At 51.3% G+C, this 16853-nt stretch overlaps 1 protein-coding gene across 1 annotated transcript in view; it reads left to right on the forward strand.

Moving 5' to 3' along the window:
* Positions 1-2169: 2169 nt before the first annotated feature.
* mtnr1al (melatonin receptor type 1A like) overlaps positions 2170-16853 on the forward strand; it is a 48951-nt gene continuing 34267 nt past the window's right edge. Inside the window, exon 1 of the mRNA XM_085996190.1 lies at positions 2170-2353. Coding sequence (XP_085852316.1) covers positions 2170-2353 — 184 coding nt within the window. The remainder of the gene's footprint in view (positions 2354-16853) is intronic.

The raw sequence follows: 16853 nt of genomic DNA on the forward strand, positions 1-16853 counted from the left end.
CTATATGTGTATACATATGTGTGTGTCTATATATATGTGTGTCTATATATATGTTTGTGTCTATGTATATGTGCATACATATGAGTGTCTATGCATGTGTGTGTGTCTATGTGTGTGTGTGTGTGTATATATGTGTGTGAGTCTATGTGTGTGTGTGTGTATATGTGTGTGAGTCTATGTGTGTGTGTCTATGTGTGTGTATATGTGTGTGAGTCTGTGTGTGTGTGTATATATGTGTGTGAGTCTATGTGTGTGTGTCCATGTGTGTGTGTCTATGTGTGTGTGTGTGTATATGTGTGTGAGTCTATGTGTGTGTGTGTGTATATGTGTGTGAGTCTATGTGTGTGTGTCTATGTGTGTGTGTGTGTGTATGTGTGTGAGTCTATGTGTGTGTGTCTATGTGTGTGTGTCTATGTGTGTGTGTGTGTATATGTGTGTGAGTCTATGTGTGTGTGTGTGTATATATGTGTGAGTCTATGTGTGTCTATGTGTGAGTCTATGTGTGTGTGTGTGTATATGTGTGTGAGTCTATGTGTGTGTGTGTGTATATGTGTGTGAGTCTATGTGTGTGTGTGTGTATATGTGTGTGAGTCTGTGTGTGTGTGTGCATATGTGTGTGAGTCTATGTGTGTGTGTCTATGTGTGTGTGTCTATGTGTGTGTTTCTATGTGTGTGTCTATTTATGTGTGTGTGTGTATGTGTGAGTCTATGTGTGTGTGTCTATGTGTGTGTATGTGTGTGTGAGTCTATGTGTGTGTGTCTATGTGTGTGTATGTGTGTGTGAGTCTATGTGTGTGTGTCTGTGTGTGTATGTGTGTGTGTCTATATATATGTGTGTGTTTCTATGTGTGTGTGTGTCTATGTGTGTGTGTCTATGTGTGTGTGTCTATGTGTGTATGTGTGTGTGAGTCTAGGTGTGTGTGTGTATATGTGTGTGTGTCTATGTGTGTGTGTCTATGTGTGTGTTTCTATGTGTGTGTCTATTTATGTGTGTGTGTGAGTCTATGTGTGTGTGTCTATGTGTGTGTATGTGTGTGTGAGTCTATGTGTGTGTGTCTATGTGTGTGTATGTGTGTGTGTGTCTATATATATGTGTGTGTTTCTATGTGTGTGTGTGTCTATGTGTGTGTGTCTATGTGTGTGTATGTGTGTGTGAGTCTATGTGTGTGTGTGTGTATATGTGTGTGAGTCTATGTGTGTGTGTCTATGTGTGTGTGTCTGTGTGTGTTTCTATGTGTGTGTCTATTTATGTGTGTGTGTGTATGTGTGAGTCTATGTGTGTGTGTCTATGTGTGTGTATGTGTGTGTGAGTCTATGTGTGTGTGTCTATGTGTGTGTATGTGTGTGTGAGTCTATGTGTGTGTGTCTATGTGTGTGTATGTGTGTGTGTCTATATCTGTGTGTGTGTTTCTATGTGTGTGTGTCTATGTGTGTGTATGTGTGTGTGTGTCGATATATATGTGTGTGTTTCTATGTGTGTGTGAGCCTATGTGTGTGTGTCTATGTGTGTGTATGTGTGTGTGAGTCTATTTTTGTGTGTCTATCTGTGTGTATGTGTGTGTGTGTCGATATATATGTGTGTGTTTCTATGTGTGTGTGTCTATATATATGTGTGTGTTTCTATGTGTGTGTGAGTCTATGTGTGTGTGTCTATGTGTAGCTGTTGCACAGAAGCCCACTCTACATTCCCCACACCCCACACCATTCCTGGATGCCGCCCCACCCCCCCCCCCCCCATTCTTCGTGGCACAGAGATGGTTAAACGCCAGCTCCTGATCCCAGCCCAGTCTGATTCTTAGTTTTTTTCAATCATAATCGCAGTTCAGGAGTCGAATGTGAACCGCGCGATCCACGGCAGAGGAGCGAGGCAGAGAGGAGCGGAACGAGGCAGATGCCGCACCTGGCCAGAAAAAGGGGACAGAGAAGAGCGGCATGTTTAGCTAACGGGAGAGGAGCCGACCCGAGTGAAGTGTAGAGGCACAGGTGGAAGCACTTCCAAAGGACAGAAGCTGCATCAAAAGGACACCTTCCAGCAAAGAGCCAGCGGGGTCATCCGCAACAGAGCACGTTTAGTGTGTTGCCAAAGTGTCTGGAATTAACGCCCACTCCCCATTCATTTTATATATTGATATTTCTGTCAGTGACTCCACTAATACGATGTGACGTGCGATGAATGGGAACAGGATTTTGCCGAAGAATCTCTCCATTGCAGAGGCAGAGAGGCTCCCTGACAGGCGCCTCTGGGTGATTAGCACTCTGGCGAGTGTCCTCATCTTCACCATCGTGGTCGATATTCTGGGCAACGTACTGGTCATCGTGTCAGTGTTCAGAAACAAGAAACTGCGGAAAGCAGGCAAGTTCTTACTGCTTTAACTTTGTAAGGAGAGGAGAGGAGGGAGTGGACTTTGCCCAATATCATGCCACAGGCTGATTGTAGGGAGCCGGCACCGCCCCGCCTAAACCAGTGCCCGTTAACACAGCTCCGAGTGGAAAGACAAGTGTTTGGGATATAGCGAGGCCCTGGATCATCAAGTTGGCCCCTCCCACCCCTTTACTCCCCATCTCCCTCTCCCCTACTCCCCTCCATCCACCTCTTTACTCCCCACCTCCCTCCCTCCCTCCTACCCCTTTACTCCCCACCTCCCTCCCCCCTACTCCCCTCCCTCCCACCCCCCTGCTCCCCTCCCTCCCATCCCTTTACTCCCCACCTCCCTCCCTCACTCCTACTCCCCTCCCTCAATCCCCTTTACTTCCCTCCTACTCCCCTCCCTCCCTCCCTCCCATACCTTTACGCCCAACTCCCCCTCTATCCTACTCCCGTCCCTCTATCCTACTCCTTCCCATACCTTTACTCTCCACCTCCCTCCCTCCTACTCCCCTCCCTCCCACATCTTTACTCCCTACCTATCCCCTCCCATCCACCCCTTTACTCCCCTCCGACACCACTCCCTCCCTCCTTCTCCCCTCCCTCCGCCTCCCCTCCTTCCCTCCCTCCCTCCTTCTCCCCTTCCATGTTTGCCTCAGCAGAGTGTTACACTCAGATGCTGACCCAGAATAAATAATTTGATGATCTTTAACCCCCTTTGATGAAATGAAGCACAAGTTAAGAAGCAGCTAAAGTGGTTATTTCCTAATATTTTAATTAGTAATATGTGTAAACGGGCTGCCACATTACCCTACATTACAAGAGTGACCGTGGGGGGAATTTTAACATCAAAGAGTGAGTGGGTTTAGGAGAGGGTGGGTAGTAAAAGTGTTGAAATTGACAGCGCGTCGGGAAGCCGACTCCAACCGCATTTCACTGGAGCATGGTCGGCAGTGTGCGAGAAATCCTCTCGGAGAGGCGGGCTACCAATTGAAAGCAGTTAAGAGGCAGTTAAGAGATAGTCAATAGGTTTTTAAACAGTTTTTTTTTAGCTTTCTCTGTGAGTCCACAGGTTTCCCGAGCTTCCTGGACCCTGCCAGTGAAAGCAAGGCGAGAACACAGCGGCTGAACAAATGACAGGGAAAAAATCGCATAAGTACTGAGACCTCACACCTCCTTCCTTACCTAAGTGAAAGGCTTTTGTTCACAGCACTTGTTCTGAGAGTTTGCTTTCAGTACGTTGCAGGTGACCTCAACAACTTTGGAGGTGGTTTCTACAACTTTGGAGCTGAGTTTCACTACATTGGAGGCCACTCTCACTGCTTTGAAGGTTTGTGTGTCTGATCTCCACTTTAAATCTGTCATATATCACATCAGCGTGGGCGCCACTTATGCTGTTTCACTTTGGACCTCAGATGTGGACCAAGATGAGCACCAGCATCAACAGCACCAGCAGCAGCGCACGTTGCTACCCTGGGATGGACACATCATGGCAAGATTTAGTTAGGTTGCACTACTGTACCCATCTGGCAGCCACATACTGAATACATTTGCTTCCCTCTCCCCCAGCACAAAGCAGTCCTGCAATCAACAAAGCATCCTTTTCACAGATACCCATTGCTCAGATTTAAGTCCTGTCTTATCATTTATCAGAACTGATGAAAAGGTCAGTTGCCAGGCTGCAGGCAAAAATAGGCAAGACTGGAAAGTGGTGCAAAGAAATAATTTTATATGCGGATCAAAACTTATACATTAACTTATTGTGACATGTCTAACACACCCATGTGCAAACACTTGTGCAACTAATAATCTTTTATCTTTCTTTTCCTATAACGCCTACGACATGCAACCCCCATGGCTTCAGCAGAGGTAGAGGCGGGCTGCTCATATCCCTGCTCTGACTGCTCAGATGCTCTTGGCCGACGTACTCTGGGTTTTGGAACCCATCAGGGTTTTACCAAAGATTGCTCCACCTGCTCCTGTGCAGTGGCAGACTCAGCCATCGGGACATGAGTCAGCATGTGGGGCATTGACTGGGGGGGAGGGCAATGGGTGAGAAGTGGAAGCGCTTTGAGCAGAGTCCCCATTTTTACATCGTAAGAAATAGGAGCTGGAATAGACCATTTGGCCCTTCGAGCCTGCTCCACCATTCAACAAGATCATGGCTGATCTTCTACCTCAACTCCACCTTCCCGCACTATCCCCATATCCATCAATTCCCTGCGTTCCCAAAAATTTAACAACCTCTGTCTTGAATATACTCAACGACTGAGCATCCACAGCTCTCTGGGGTAGAGAATTCCAAAGATTCACAGCCCTTTGAGTGAAGAAATTTCTCCTCATCTCAGTTGTAAATGGTCTAACCCTTATTCTGTGACTGTGACCAAGTGTTCTAGATTCCCCAGCCAGGGGAAGCATTTTCCCAGCATTAACCTTGTCAAGCCCTTAAGAATTTTAAGTGTTTCAATCAGATCACGTCTCATTCTTCTAAACTCTAAGGAATATAGGCCTAGTCTACTCAATCTTTCCTCATTGGACAATCCCCTCATCTCAGGAACCGGTCTAGTGAACCTTCGCTGCACTCCCTCTAAGGCAAGTATGTCTTTCCTTAGGTAAGGAGACCAGAGCTGTACACAGTACTCCAGGTGTGGCCTCACCTCTCTCATGGCCCACCCGCACTTCTCTGCTAGCAATGAGCTGGACAGCAGTTTGCTGCACATCAGTGAGGCGCTGAACGGCCAAGGCCATGTTTTGATCCATCCTAGTTAAGGTGGCATTCAGAGTGTGCAAGTCATTGGTAAGGGCAAGCATGCACTTGTTTGACTGCCGCGTTTAATGCTCCATGCTGGTGGCCACTCTGTCCATGGATGAACACTATAGCTAAGGCCTGCGATATCATGCCAGTCATGCTTAAGATAGACTCCTCCATTCTTTCTGCAAGTGTGCACATCACGGCTGGAAATCCTGCCAGAGCTTCGCGCATTTTTTGCTGCTGCTCCAGAATCATCCTCTTGTCGACGGTCCCCGAGGTTCAGCATCTGTGTCCAGCTGAGCAGAGCTTGGAGCATCCTGCACCCTTCGACGAGGACTCTCCACTGCAGTCCCTGTCTCCACCATCTGCTCTTGCTGACATGTGGCCTGTGAGACACCAGGTGACAACACAACTATCTGCATTGATGGTCCACCGATGTGCATTTATCTGCGGTGGTGCTTGGTATTCATGCGTTCTGTGACAGTGCATCCTCAGAGTTAGTGACCTCCTCTGAGGAGTCATCCTCCTCCTCTGGCTCCACTGCCTCTGGGACACTTGCTGGGCCTGTGGGAGATTAAAGACATGAATTAGAACTGTCATGGTAAGAATGTTTTGAGTTAACATTATGCACAAGATCATATTTCACTGGCTGTTGACATCAAGTCAACATGAGTGACTGTTGTATGCCATGTGGCTGTGTGATATTTAGTTCTGTCACCAGGTATCCGGGAGGTCCTCATCTCTCCATCTCCCACCGCCAGCCACTCCGACACTCCGCTTATTTTGAGTGCATCCTCCTCTGCAGCTGTGAGCGTGGCAATGACTGGAGGGCCACCTCCAGTTCTCTGCCTCTTCCTGATGTTCTGTGCTTCTCCTGCAAGAAGGGAAACAAGAGACCTTTGAGTGAGAGTCATGGAGTAAGTGGAACAGATGGATGGACAACATCTGTTGAGGGTGACTATGAGGGAGAGGCGTGACATTGCATTAAAATGAGGGTGAGTGTCAGTGGTGGATGGTCAGATGGGGATGTGAGGAAGTGCATAGACAGAGAGGGATGGGTGCATCTGCAAGTTACGTTGGTGTGAGGAGTGATGTGCAGGAGAAGGCTTGGGAAGGCAGGGTGAGGGGGTTGGGGTGACATGCACATCAGGATGTAGTTGAATGTGCCATTGTACTCACCTTTCCTGCCCTCCTGAGGTCATTAAATCACTTCCTGCACTGTATCCAGGAGGATGGCAGCACACTCCTGCTGCTAACCTCCTCTGTCATCTCCAGCTATGCCTTATTCGTCAGTGAGGCTGGCTTCTTCCTCCCATCAGTAGGCAATAAAACCTCCCTGCGGGCCTTTACACCTCGCAGCATGAGGTCCGGGGAAGCGAGGGACAGCTTTGGAACATTGAGGCGCCATTGTATGCAGCTAGCTATCCTTCGCCCACTGCCACAATCCTTCAACTGTCATCTTTGCAGTGTTCCTTTAAATACCTCAGCTGAAATAGACCCATGCGTGTCACCATCACGCCTGCTCGCGTTAATTGGTCGGGAAACCTGGAAGCCAGATGCAAGTACAGTGACTGGGTTAAAAAAAGCCACTGACAGATGGGCTATAGCTACTTTCGGGTTTCCCATGCGCTGCCGGAAACCACCCCCCTCACTCCCAGCACGCCGCCTGGTAAATATTCTGACCTATACTTCAAAAGTATTTCATTGGTTGTAAAACAGTTTGGGACACCCTGAGTTGGTGAAAGGCTCAATATAAATGCAAGTCTTTCTTAATGATAATGAACTTTATTGAATTGGGTACAGAGATGGTGTAATTGCTACTCCTGGGCAATTTCAGCAGATTCTGTCAATGAAGCCAAGAGACTTCATTGTGACCAGGATTACGATCTTTTACATGTAGGATGGCACATTGGCTACATCTCTTGGCAGTTCAACACCCCCAAAGCTGGGGTGTTAGTGCTACTAACTGCTTGTGCTTACAACAGAAGTAACTTGTTGTGTTCCAAACTTTACATATCACCCGGTTTCTTGATCAGCACAAATAATTTGGTGATAACAGCAAAGGGGAACGTCACAGTAGAGGTTAGCTTTAAAAATGGTACAGAAGCAAAATACTGCGGATGCTGGAAATCGGAAATAAAAACAGAAAATGCTGGAAACACTCAGCATCTGTGGAGAGAGAAACAGAGTTAATGTTTCAGGTCGATGACCATTTGTCAGAGCTGGAAAAAGTTAGAGGTGTAACAGCTTTTAAGCAAGTGTGAGGCAGGAAAATGGCGGAGGGGAGGAAAGAACAAAAGGGAAGGTCTGTGATAGGGGGGGAAAAATTGGGTCGCGTCCCCTCTGGGGTGCTAACTTCGCCAGGGCGCTACTTTTAGTGCCCTGAAAACATTAGCACCCCCATGCCTGAAATTCACTGGTAGTGCCCCAAGAGGGAGGCGGGGCGCTACTGGAATTCACTGGTAGTGCCCCAAGAGGGAGGCAGGGCGTTACTAGAAGTGCCTCCCTCTTGGGGTGCTGCGAGTGAATATCATGGCACTACGTGCTGCGGTACTGCAGGCCTTCCTCCCTTTATTAAAGGGGAGGGGCCTAGCGCAGCATGACCCGGGGCCCAGCTGAGCCACCAGGGATCGTAGGGCCGGCAAAAGTGCCCGGCACTCAAGAGAAGTGCCGGGTTCATGGAGCGCAGCTGGCACTCTGCGGGGTGGCGGCACAGAAGGCCGGGGACAGCAACGGGGGCGGGTGCTGGTAGGCGACCAGCAACAAAAATGGCCACCTGGCACCTCCCTTTTAATTTGCGCTGCCCCGGCCGCAGGTAGGCCTCCCTGACCCTGTTGGACATAGCGTCCGGCAGTAAGTCAGGGGGTGCTACCGAAGATTGCGGCCAGGGCGCGAACGGGGCGCTGCGCACGGCGATGATGTCATCGCCGGCAGCGCAGCACCGCAGGGCGCTAATGGTTACCACTGCTGCTAACCTGCTGCTGAATTTCGCGGGAGGCGTTGGCGGTGCCGCGCCCAGGTGCTAGTTGCTTTGCCCCCGTTGGTGCCCTCTTAGGGCGCTAATGGGAGGAGCTAACCAACCGAATTTTCCCCCCTAAATGGCAAAAGGGATGGTGGTGCAAGGCAAAAGGGGGTGGTAATGGAACAAGTAAAGCAACAAAAGATGGGTCCAGAGGAGGTGGAAATGGGAATATCAGAATCATCAGCAACAGCTGCCGTCCAAAAAAATGGGGACAGAGGTTTTGATCTGAAATTGTTGAACTCAGTGTTGAGTCCGGAAAGCTGTAAAGTGCCTAATTGAAAGATGAGGTGCTGTTCCTCGAGCTTTTGCCTGTCCTAGCGCTCGTTACGAAGCACTACCCCAGTGGCAGCAGCATGGCTGGTGGAAAGCTGCTGACTCTCAGCGGGGGCGACTGCAGATGGCCTTGCAGGACGGCCTTGAGCAGCTCTGGGTCTAGAAGACCCGGCTGCAGACTGCGCCACCTCGGCATGGGTGGCAGCAGTCTGGGCTGGCTGGCTGACATGCAACAGCAAGGGCACTGGCGGAGTGGCAGTGGTGGGAGGACGAATGGTGTCATCCAGAGAGAGGACAGCAGGTTTGTGCTCCACGGAGCCGCTGTCACCCCCCCGGGCGGTGTCTTAGCATTCCTAGCCATCTGTTGGAGGACTGATTGCTGGAATGCTGTGAAACCCTGCAAGCTCCTTGCCACACTGGTAAACACAGCTATGATGGCAGCAGTCTAAGCTTTCGTGACAGCAAGCTGAGCCTGCATGAGAGCAGTCTGAGCTTGCATGACTTCAGTCTGAGCTTCCACTGCAGCACTCAGACGTTTGGTGGCCTGTGCTTGTGCTGCAATGGAAGCTGAGACATCAGCCATCAGAAGCTGCATGATGGTTGGGTCTGCAAGTGTGCTAATGGATCTGCCCACCCCTTCATGCAGGAATGGATGGGCTCCAAGATCTGTACAAAGCCCTGTGCAAGGTTTGCACTGGACTCCTCTATACTCCTTGACATTTCACTCAGGCATTCTGACAGGCCTGCCAATGCACCAAGCCTTTTGTTGTGCATACCCGTCAGCATTCTTCTGTAGGCCGCCCCATCGAAGTTCTCATCTGAGTCCTCTGCAGCAGAACCTGTGTGTGACCTCACTCTCCGGGGAGCTGGCACCTGCTCTACCCTTTCCCCTTGGGCTGGCTGTAGCCCACTCATGCCCGATGTCTCACCACATGCAGATCCCGCCTCTAAGCTGGTGGCTGTTATTGTCAGATCGAGTGATGGTGTTTCTTCTTCTTCACCACTCTCCTCTCCCTCTTCTTCTATAACCACTGCCTGGGCAAGTTGGATTTCTTGGCTATCTGAAATGAGAAAGGCACATGGGTAAGGTTGTGGTGAGAGGAGGGGGGGAAAGCAAGAGGTACATGGTTACACCAGATTGTAAATTGGAAGAGATTGTGGGATGAGGAGGAAGTGGGATGTGAGAAGGAGGATAACGTATGAGGATACTGGCATCTTGTACTCTTTCAGCCCTGCTGCTGGTCACAGGCTCAGCCATGCCCCTCCCAAGAACGGCCAGCACCTCTCCTCCAAGGGGGGAAGGTGAGGTGATGCAGGCGAGCCTGTTCCCCGTCGGTTAGGTGAAGTCTGTCAGTGAGTGTGGTACAATGTGTTTGGGTGATGTGCCTGTCATGGTTGAATAGCTGGCAGTATGTGCAAGCTGTGAGATGTGGGTGTGAGGCTTGCAGCAGTGGTAAGTGTGTGAGGGTGAGGTGAAGCTATGAATGTGAGGTATGAGTTGTGCTTGGTAGAGATTGTTGGTAGCTGAGTGATGGGGGCATGCTGCACTGAGCAGTATGTGAGGCCTGTGGTGCAGATCATGGTATATAGCATTTGAAGATGAATTCATAGACCTTGACCCTCATGTGAGGTCATTAAATTTCTTTCTGCACTGAGTCCATGTCCTTGGGGCAGCACTGCTGGCATTCACCACAGTGGCTATCTGCTCCCATTGCACTTTGTTCTGTTGCCTGGAGGCCTCTTGGCCTCCGAGAGGACCTCTCTCCTCTTATTGACCTCCTGGACCATGACCTCCAGTGCTGCCTCTCCCCTGTTGTGCCATCATGAATTGATTTTTTGCACTGTCTTCCTCAGCCAGTTGAATGATGATCTGCAGGCAGAATGCACCTCCCCTTTAAGAGGTGCAGTCTGCTTTTAAGTAGTGCAGGCTTGATGCGCCATCAATTACTCAAAAGACTGAGGTTAAGCGAGTAACAACCAGGCTTTTATTAACTAAAGAATGAAGGTCTAGTCTCGAGTGGTCGACCCGTCCAGAATACTAAGGGACTGGGAGGTAGTCACTTATATACCTGGAATAGTGGGAGGAGTCAGCCGAGGCATGTCCAGACCTGTACCTAGTGGAATACACATACACATACAGACAGGTATCACAGTGGTTTACCACATTCACCCCTTGTTTAAAAATGAGTCCGGCGGGGTGAAGTGTATTTAAAAGTTTGTGTATTGGAGTCTCTCCGGAGGTCTTGTCTGCCGCTGTGATCGACGTGGCGACGGCAGGGGTGGTGCAGCTTCCGGCGTCGCATCCCGTGTAGGCTGGGGCACTGGAGTGTAGTCCTCGTGGGTGATGGTCCAAGGCGAGCCGGCTGCTGGGGTTGGATATCGGGTCGTGGGGGGGGTGGTAATGGGTAGTGGGTTACAGCGGTCCCCGAGGGTGTCGTGGGGGGGGGGTGGTAATGGGTAGTGGGTTACAGCGGTCCCCGAGGGTGCGAGGTCTCGTATGGAGACTGTGTCCTCCCGCCCGTCCGGGTACGCAATGTAAGCGTACTGGGGGTTGGCGTGGAGGAGGTCGACCCGCTCGACCAGGGGGTCCGTTTTATTGGTCCTCACGTGTCTTCTCAGTAGTACCGGCCCTGGGGACGTCAGCCATGGCGGTAACGCTGTCCCCGATGTGGACTTCCTTGGGAAGACAAACATTTTCTCGTGAGGGGTGGCATTGGTGGCAGTGCAGAGCAGTGACCGAATCGAGTGGAGCGCATCGGGGAGCACCTCCGGCCAGCGGGAGGTCGGAAGGCCCCTAGACTTTAAGGCTAGTAGGGCGGCCTTCCAAACTGTTGCATTCTCTCTTTCCACCTGTCCGTTCCCCCGGGGGTTGTAACTGGTGGTCCTGCTTGTGGCTATACCCCTAGCGAGCAGGTACTGGCAGAGTTCGTCGCTCATAAACGATGAGCCCCGGTCGCTATAGATATAGCTGGGGAAACCGAACAGGGTGAAGAGGCTGTTCAGACATTTAATGACCGTGGCACTGGTCATGTCCGGGCAGGGGATAGCGAACGGGAAACGGGAGTACTCGTCAATGATGTTGAGGAAGTACACATTGCGGTCGGAGGAGGGGAGAGGCCCTTTAAAATCGACGCTCAGGCGTTCGAAAGGGCGAGTGGCTTTTATCAGGTGGGCCCTGTCTGGTCTATAAAAGTGCAGTTTGCACTCAGCGCAGACTTGGCAGTTCTTGGTCATGGTCCTGACCTCCTCAGTGGAGTAAGGCAGGTTGCGGGCCTTGATAAAGTGGAAGAACCTGGTGACCCCCGGGTGGCAGAGGTCATTGTGGAGGGCCCTCAGCCTATCGATCTGTGCGCTGGCGCAGGTGCCACGCGATAGGGCATCTGGGGGTTCATTGAGCTTCCCAGGCCGGTACAAGATCTCGTAATTGTAGGTGGAAAGTTCAATTCTCCACCTCAAGATCTTGTCATTTTTGATTTTGCCCCTCTGCTTGTTGTTGAACATAAAAGCAACTGAATGCTGGTCAGTGAGCAGGGTAAATCGTTTTCCGGCCAGGTAGTGCCTCCAATGACGCACAGCCTCCACAATAGCCTGGGCCTCCTTCTCGACCGCGGAGTGTCTGGTCTCCGGGCCCTGGAGGGTTCGTGAGAAGAATGCCACAGGTCTCCCCGCCTGATTAAGGGTGGCGGCCAGAGCGAAGTCGGACGCATCGCTTTTCACCTGGAAGGGGATGGATTCGTCCACTGCGTGCATGGTGGCTTTGGCAATGTCCTCCTTGATACGGTGGAAGGCCGAGCGGGCCTCTGCCATCAGGGGAAAAGAGGTGGATTTGATCAGCGGACGGGCTTTGTCTGCGTAGTAGGGGACCCACTGGGCGTAGTAGGAAAAAAACCCTAGGCACCTCTTCAGAGCTTTTAGGCAGTGGGGCAGTGGGAGTTCCATAAGGGGACGCATCCGGTCCGGGTCGGGACCGATGACCCCGTGTTCCACAACACAGCCAAGGATGGCGAGGCGGTCTGTGCGGAATATGCACTTCTCCTTGTTATATGTCAGGTTCAGGAGTTGGGCGGTGCGGAGGAATTTCTCGAGGTTTGCGTCATGGTCCTGCAAGTCATGGCTGCAGATGGTCACATTGTCTAGGTAAGGGAAAGTGGCCTGCAGCGCGTTTTGATCGACCATCCGGTCCATCTCCCTTTGGAAGACGGAGACCCCGTTGGTAACGCCAAAGGGAACCCTAAGGAAGTGATAGAGGCGGCCGTTTGCCTCAAAAGCAGTATACTGTCGGTCTTCGGGGCGGATGGGGAGCTGGTGGTACGCTGATTTCAGGTCAATGGTCGAAAAGACGCGGTACTGCGCGATCTAGTTGACCATGTCAGCTATGCGGGGGAGTGGGTAGGCGTCCAGCAGGGTGTAGCGGTTTATTGTTTGGCTGTAGTCGATGACCAGGCGTTGTTTCTCGCCGGTCTTAACGACCACAACCTGGGCTCGCCAGGGGCTGGAGCTGCCCTCAATAATCCCCTCCTTCAGGAGCCGCTCCACTTCGGTTTTGATGAAAACCCTGTCCCCGGCACTGTATCGCCTGCTCTTTGTGGCGATGGGCTTACAGTCGGGGGTGAGGTTAGCAAACAGTCGGGGGGGGGGTGGGACTCTGAGTGTGGAGAGGTTGCATCTGGTGCGCGGCGGGCAATTTGGAGGCTGCTGGCTGCGGACTGTGAGTGGGGGGAGGGGGCCACCGTACGCCATCGTAACGCTTTTGAGGTGGCACTGGAAATCCAACCCCAGTAGAACGGCAGCGCAAAGTTGGGGCAGGACCAGGAGTTTAAAATTATTGAACACAGTCCCGTCTACTACTAGTGTCACCACGCAGTAGCCGCCAATGTCCGCTGACTGGGACTCGGCGGCCATAGAAATCCGCTGGTGCGCAGGCAGGACTGGGAGAGAGCAACGCCGCACCGTGTTGGGGTGGATGAAGCTCTCTGTGCTCCCGGAGTCAAAAAGGCAGTTTATTGCATGGCCGTTTACCTTAACGTCCATTTTGGACCGAGCTAGTTGGTGCGGTCTCGTTTGGTCCAGTGTAACAGAGGCCAGCGTAGGGGTCGGTGTGTCGCTGCGGGTATCAGATGGGGGGGGGTTGGCGGCCTGCTGCGTCCCGGCTGGTGTCCAAGATGGCGGCGTCCATGATTCCCATGTGGCTGGAGTCGTCCAAGATGGCTGCTGCTGCGGTGGTTCGCACATGGCTGGGGAGGCCCAAGATGGCGGCCCGCACGGCCCACACGCGGCGCTGTTGGGGGCCCAAGATGGCGGCTCGCACGGCCCACACGCGGCGCTGCTGGCGTTCGGGGTGGCTTTGGCCTTGCAGACGCTAGCGTAGTGTCCCTTTTTCCCGCAGCCCGAGCAGGTCGCATTCTTCGCTGGGCAGCGCGCTCTGGGGTGTTTGGCCTGGCCACAGAAGTAGCATTTCTGGCCTTGGGATACTGCTGTCTGGCTTTGGGACACTGCTGCGGTGGTTGGGCCGTTGTTGGGCTGTGGCTGGGGTGGCACGGTGCTATGGGGCTGTCCTACCATGTCCCAGGTTGTCGTTCCCCGCGGCGTCCACGGTGCAGAGGAGTAGGCATCCATGCCCCGGTAGGCTGCGTCCAGCGTTAGTGCGATTTCGGAGGCTTTGTCGAGGGTGAGGTCACTCTGCTCCAGCAGTCGCTGCCGGGTGTAGTTGGACCTGTGGCCCGCTACGAAGGCATCCCGGATCAGTTCCTCCATGTACTTAGTGGGCGTTACCGCCTTACACCCACAGGCCCGGCCAAGCACGGACAGTGCTTGGAGGTATTCCTCAGTCGATTCCCCAGGTTGTTGCTTGCGACTCCCCAGGAGGTGCCTGGCGTAAACTTCGTTCACAGGGCGCGTGTACTGGGTCTTGAGGAGCTGGAGGGCGGCTGTGTACGAGGTCGCGTCCCGGATGACTGAGTACACTCGGTGGTTCACCTTGGAGATCAGGACAGACAGTTTGCTCGCATCCATTACGACCGCAGTGGAGGCAGTCAGGAATGCCTCGAAGCACATGAGCCAGTGAGCAAACTTGGTGGAAGCGTCCGCTTCCCGACTGTCCAGGTCCAGGCATGCTGGTGTGAGGATCTTCTCCATTATAAAAAATTTAGTTAATAAAATTGATGCGCCATCAATTACTCAAAAGACTGAGGTTAAGCGAGTAACAACCAGGCTTAACTTGCCCATACCTTCATTAAAATAGTGGGAAAAGAAACCTGATACAGACATTTTATGATAAATATTGAATAGTGTAATGGTTATTGTTAGATCTGTGGTTCAGTGGATAAATAATTACACGGATGCTGTACATAAACAAATAACAGGTCTTTACTGGAGGAGGGTAATCTCTAGACTGGGGTACAGAGACATGTGGTCACTGCCGGTACTACAGTATACAGGAGCTGTAAGAAGTAGTTCTGACTTAAAGCACATACACTACAATTCCTCCCTTTTTAGATTAATAATACCCCTTAATATTCAAATAACAATTACATTTTTACATGTACATTCAATAACAAAAGTCCATTTATAGATTCAGTCTTTGGGGCGGCTTCCTGACCCTTTCGGGATAATGCCTTTCCACAGGTTCTTGTTCTTGGTGCAGAGGCGATTCTGACCCCCTTTCATCGGGTAGTTCATCGGGTTCCACTGCTACTGGGTCTGAAGTAGATGCTACCGGTATGTCGGGTTCGTCCCCAGGTACTCGAGACATGGGGTTGACACATTCCTGTGATGCTAAGATCTGATCGACGTGGCGTCTCACAATGTTCTCCCCGACATCCACTGTGTACATTAATGGCCCCTGCCTTGTACAGATCGTTCCGGGTTGCCACTTCTCTGTTCGATAGTCCCGGGCCAAGACTGGCTGCCCTACGTTGAAGCTCCTTGTCGGCTTCTCGTTGATATGCTGGAATTGTTTGTCCTCAACATTTCTTCGCACATTTGGTCTGAGCAAGTCCAGACGAGATCTCAAACTTCGGTTAAAGAACATCATGGCCGGGGTCTGGTTGGTAACTGCATGTGTCGCGTTTCGGTAGGCTAATAAGAAATTGTCCATCTTATGCTGTAGTGGAATTTCCTCATCGCACATGCCCTTTATCGCCTTCTTAAAGGTTTGTACGAACCTCTCAGCCAATCCATTGGTGGTTGGATGATATGGGGCGGATGTGTAATGCCTTACCCCATTCCTTTTCATGAATTTTTGGAACTCGTCGGACACAAACTGTGGTCCATTATCAGAGCAGATCTGCTCTGGCAAACCGTTTCTGGCAAATATGGTCCGTAGGACTGCAATCGTTTTCTCTGTAGTGGTTGAAGACATCTTTTATCACCTCAGGCCACTTTGAATGAGCATCCACTGCTATTAAGAACATTGAGTCCATGAATGGACCAGCAAAATCAATGTGCACCCGTTGCCATGGAGAGGAGGGCCACTCCCATAGGTGTAGAGGGGCATGTGGTGGTGCATTTTGGACTTTCTGGCATCCTAAGCAGCTGTTAGTTAGGTCTTCGATTTGTTGATCGATTCCCGGCCATCACACATAAGCCCTAGCTAGGCTTTTCATTTTCACTCCCCCCAGATGACCTTCATGTAGCTCATTTAGCACTCTCTCCCTTAACTTGGGTGGAATCACCACTCTGGATCCACACATCACTGTCCCCTGGCATACTGACAGCTGTTCTCTTCTGGATGAGAATGCTGGCAACAGTGAGTCGCCATGTGTTGGCCATCCCCTCACCATCAATTCATATACCCGTGACAGCGTCGGATCATTGCGGGTCTCCTTCTCTATATCCGCGTTTGTTACTGGCAATCGTTCAATTATCGACGAATAAAATATCTCGATAGGTTCCACTGCTGGTGCTTCCTCCACAGTAGGCAGTGGCAGGCGCGATAGCCCATCAGCGTTCCCATGCTGTCTCGTGCCTTTATATTCTATTTCATATTGATTCGCCCCTAGAAACAGGGACCATCTTTGTAACTGCTGTGCAGTCATTACTGGCACGCCCTTCTTAGGATTAAAGATGGAGACAAGTGGTTGGTGGTCAGTCAGCAAGGTGAACTTCTGTCCATGCAGATAGTGGTTGAATTTTTTTACTCCCCATACTAGGCTGAGGGCCTCCCTGTCAATCTGGGCGTAGTTGCGCTCGGCTGAGGTTAGTGACCGAGACGCAAAAGCTACTGGCCTCTCCAACCCGTCTGGGAATTTGTGCGACAGCACCGCTCCAATGCCGTAGGGTGATGCATCACATGCCAACCGAATTGGTAGTGCTGGGTTGAAATGGGCCAACACCTCTTTTGATGTGATCAATTCTTTACACTTCTGGAAAGCTCGTCTACGTTCGTCATCCCACTTCCATGGTACCCCTGTTTGCAGTAGGGTGTTCAGCGGGTGTAATAC

Source organism: Somniosus microcephalus, chromosome 8 (genome assembly GCF_052327205.1).
Source record: "Somniosus microcephalus isolate GS21.2 chromosome 8, FLI_Smic_1.0, whole genome shotgun sequence".
Taxonomy (NCBI): Eukaryota; Metazoa; Chordata; class Chondrichthyes; order Squaliformes; family Somniosidae; genus Somniosus; species Somniosus microcephalus.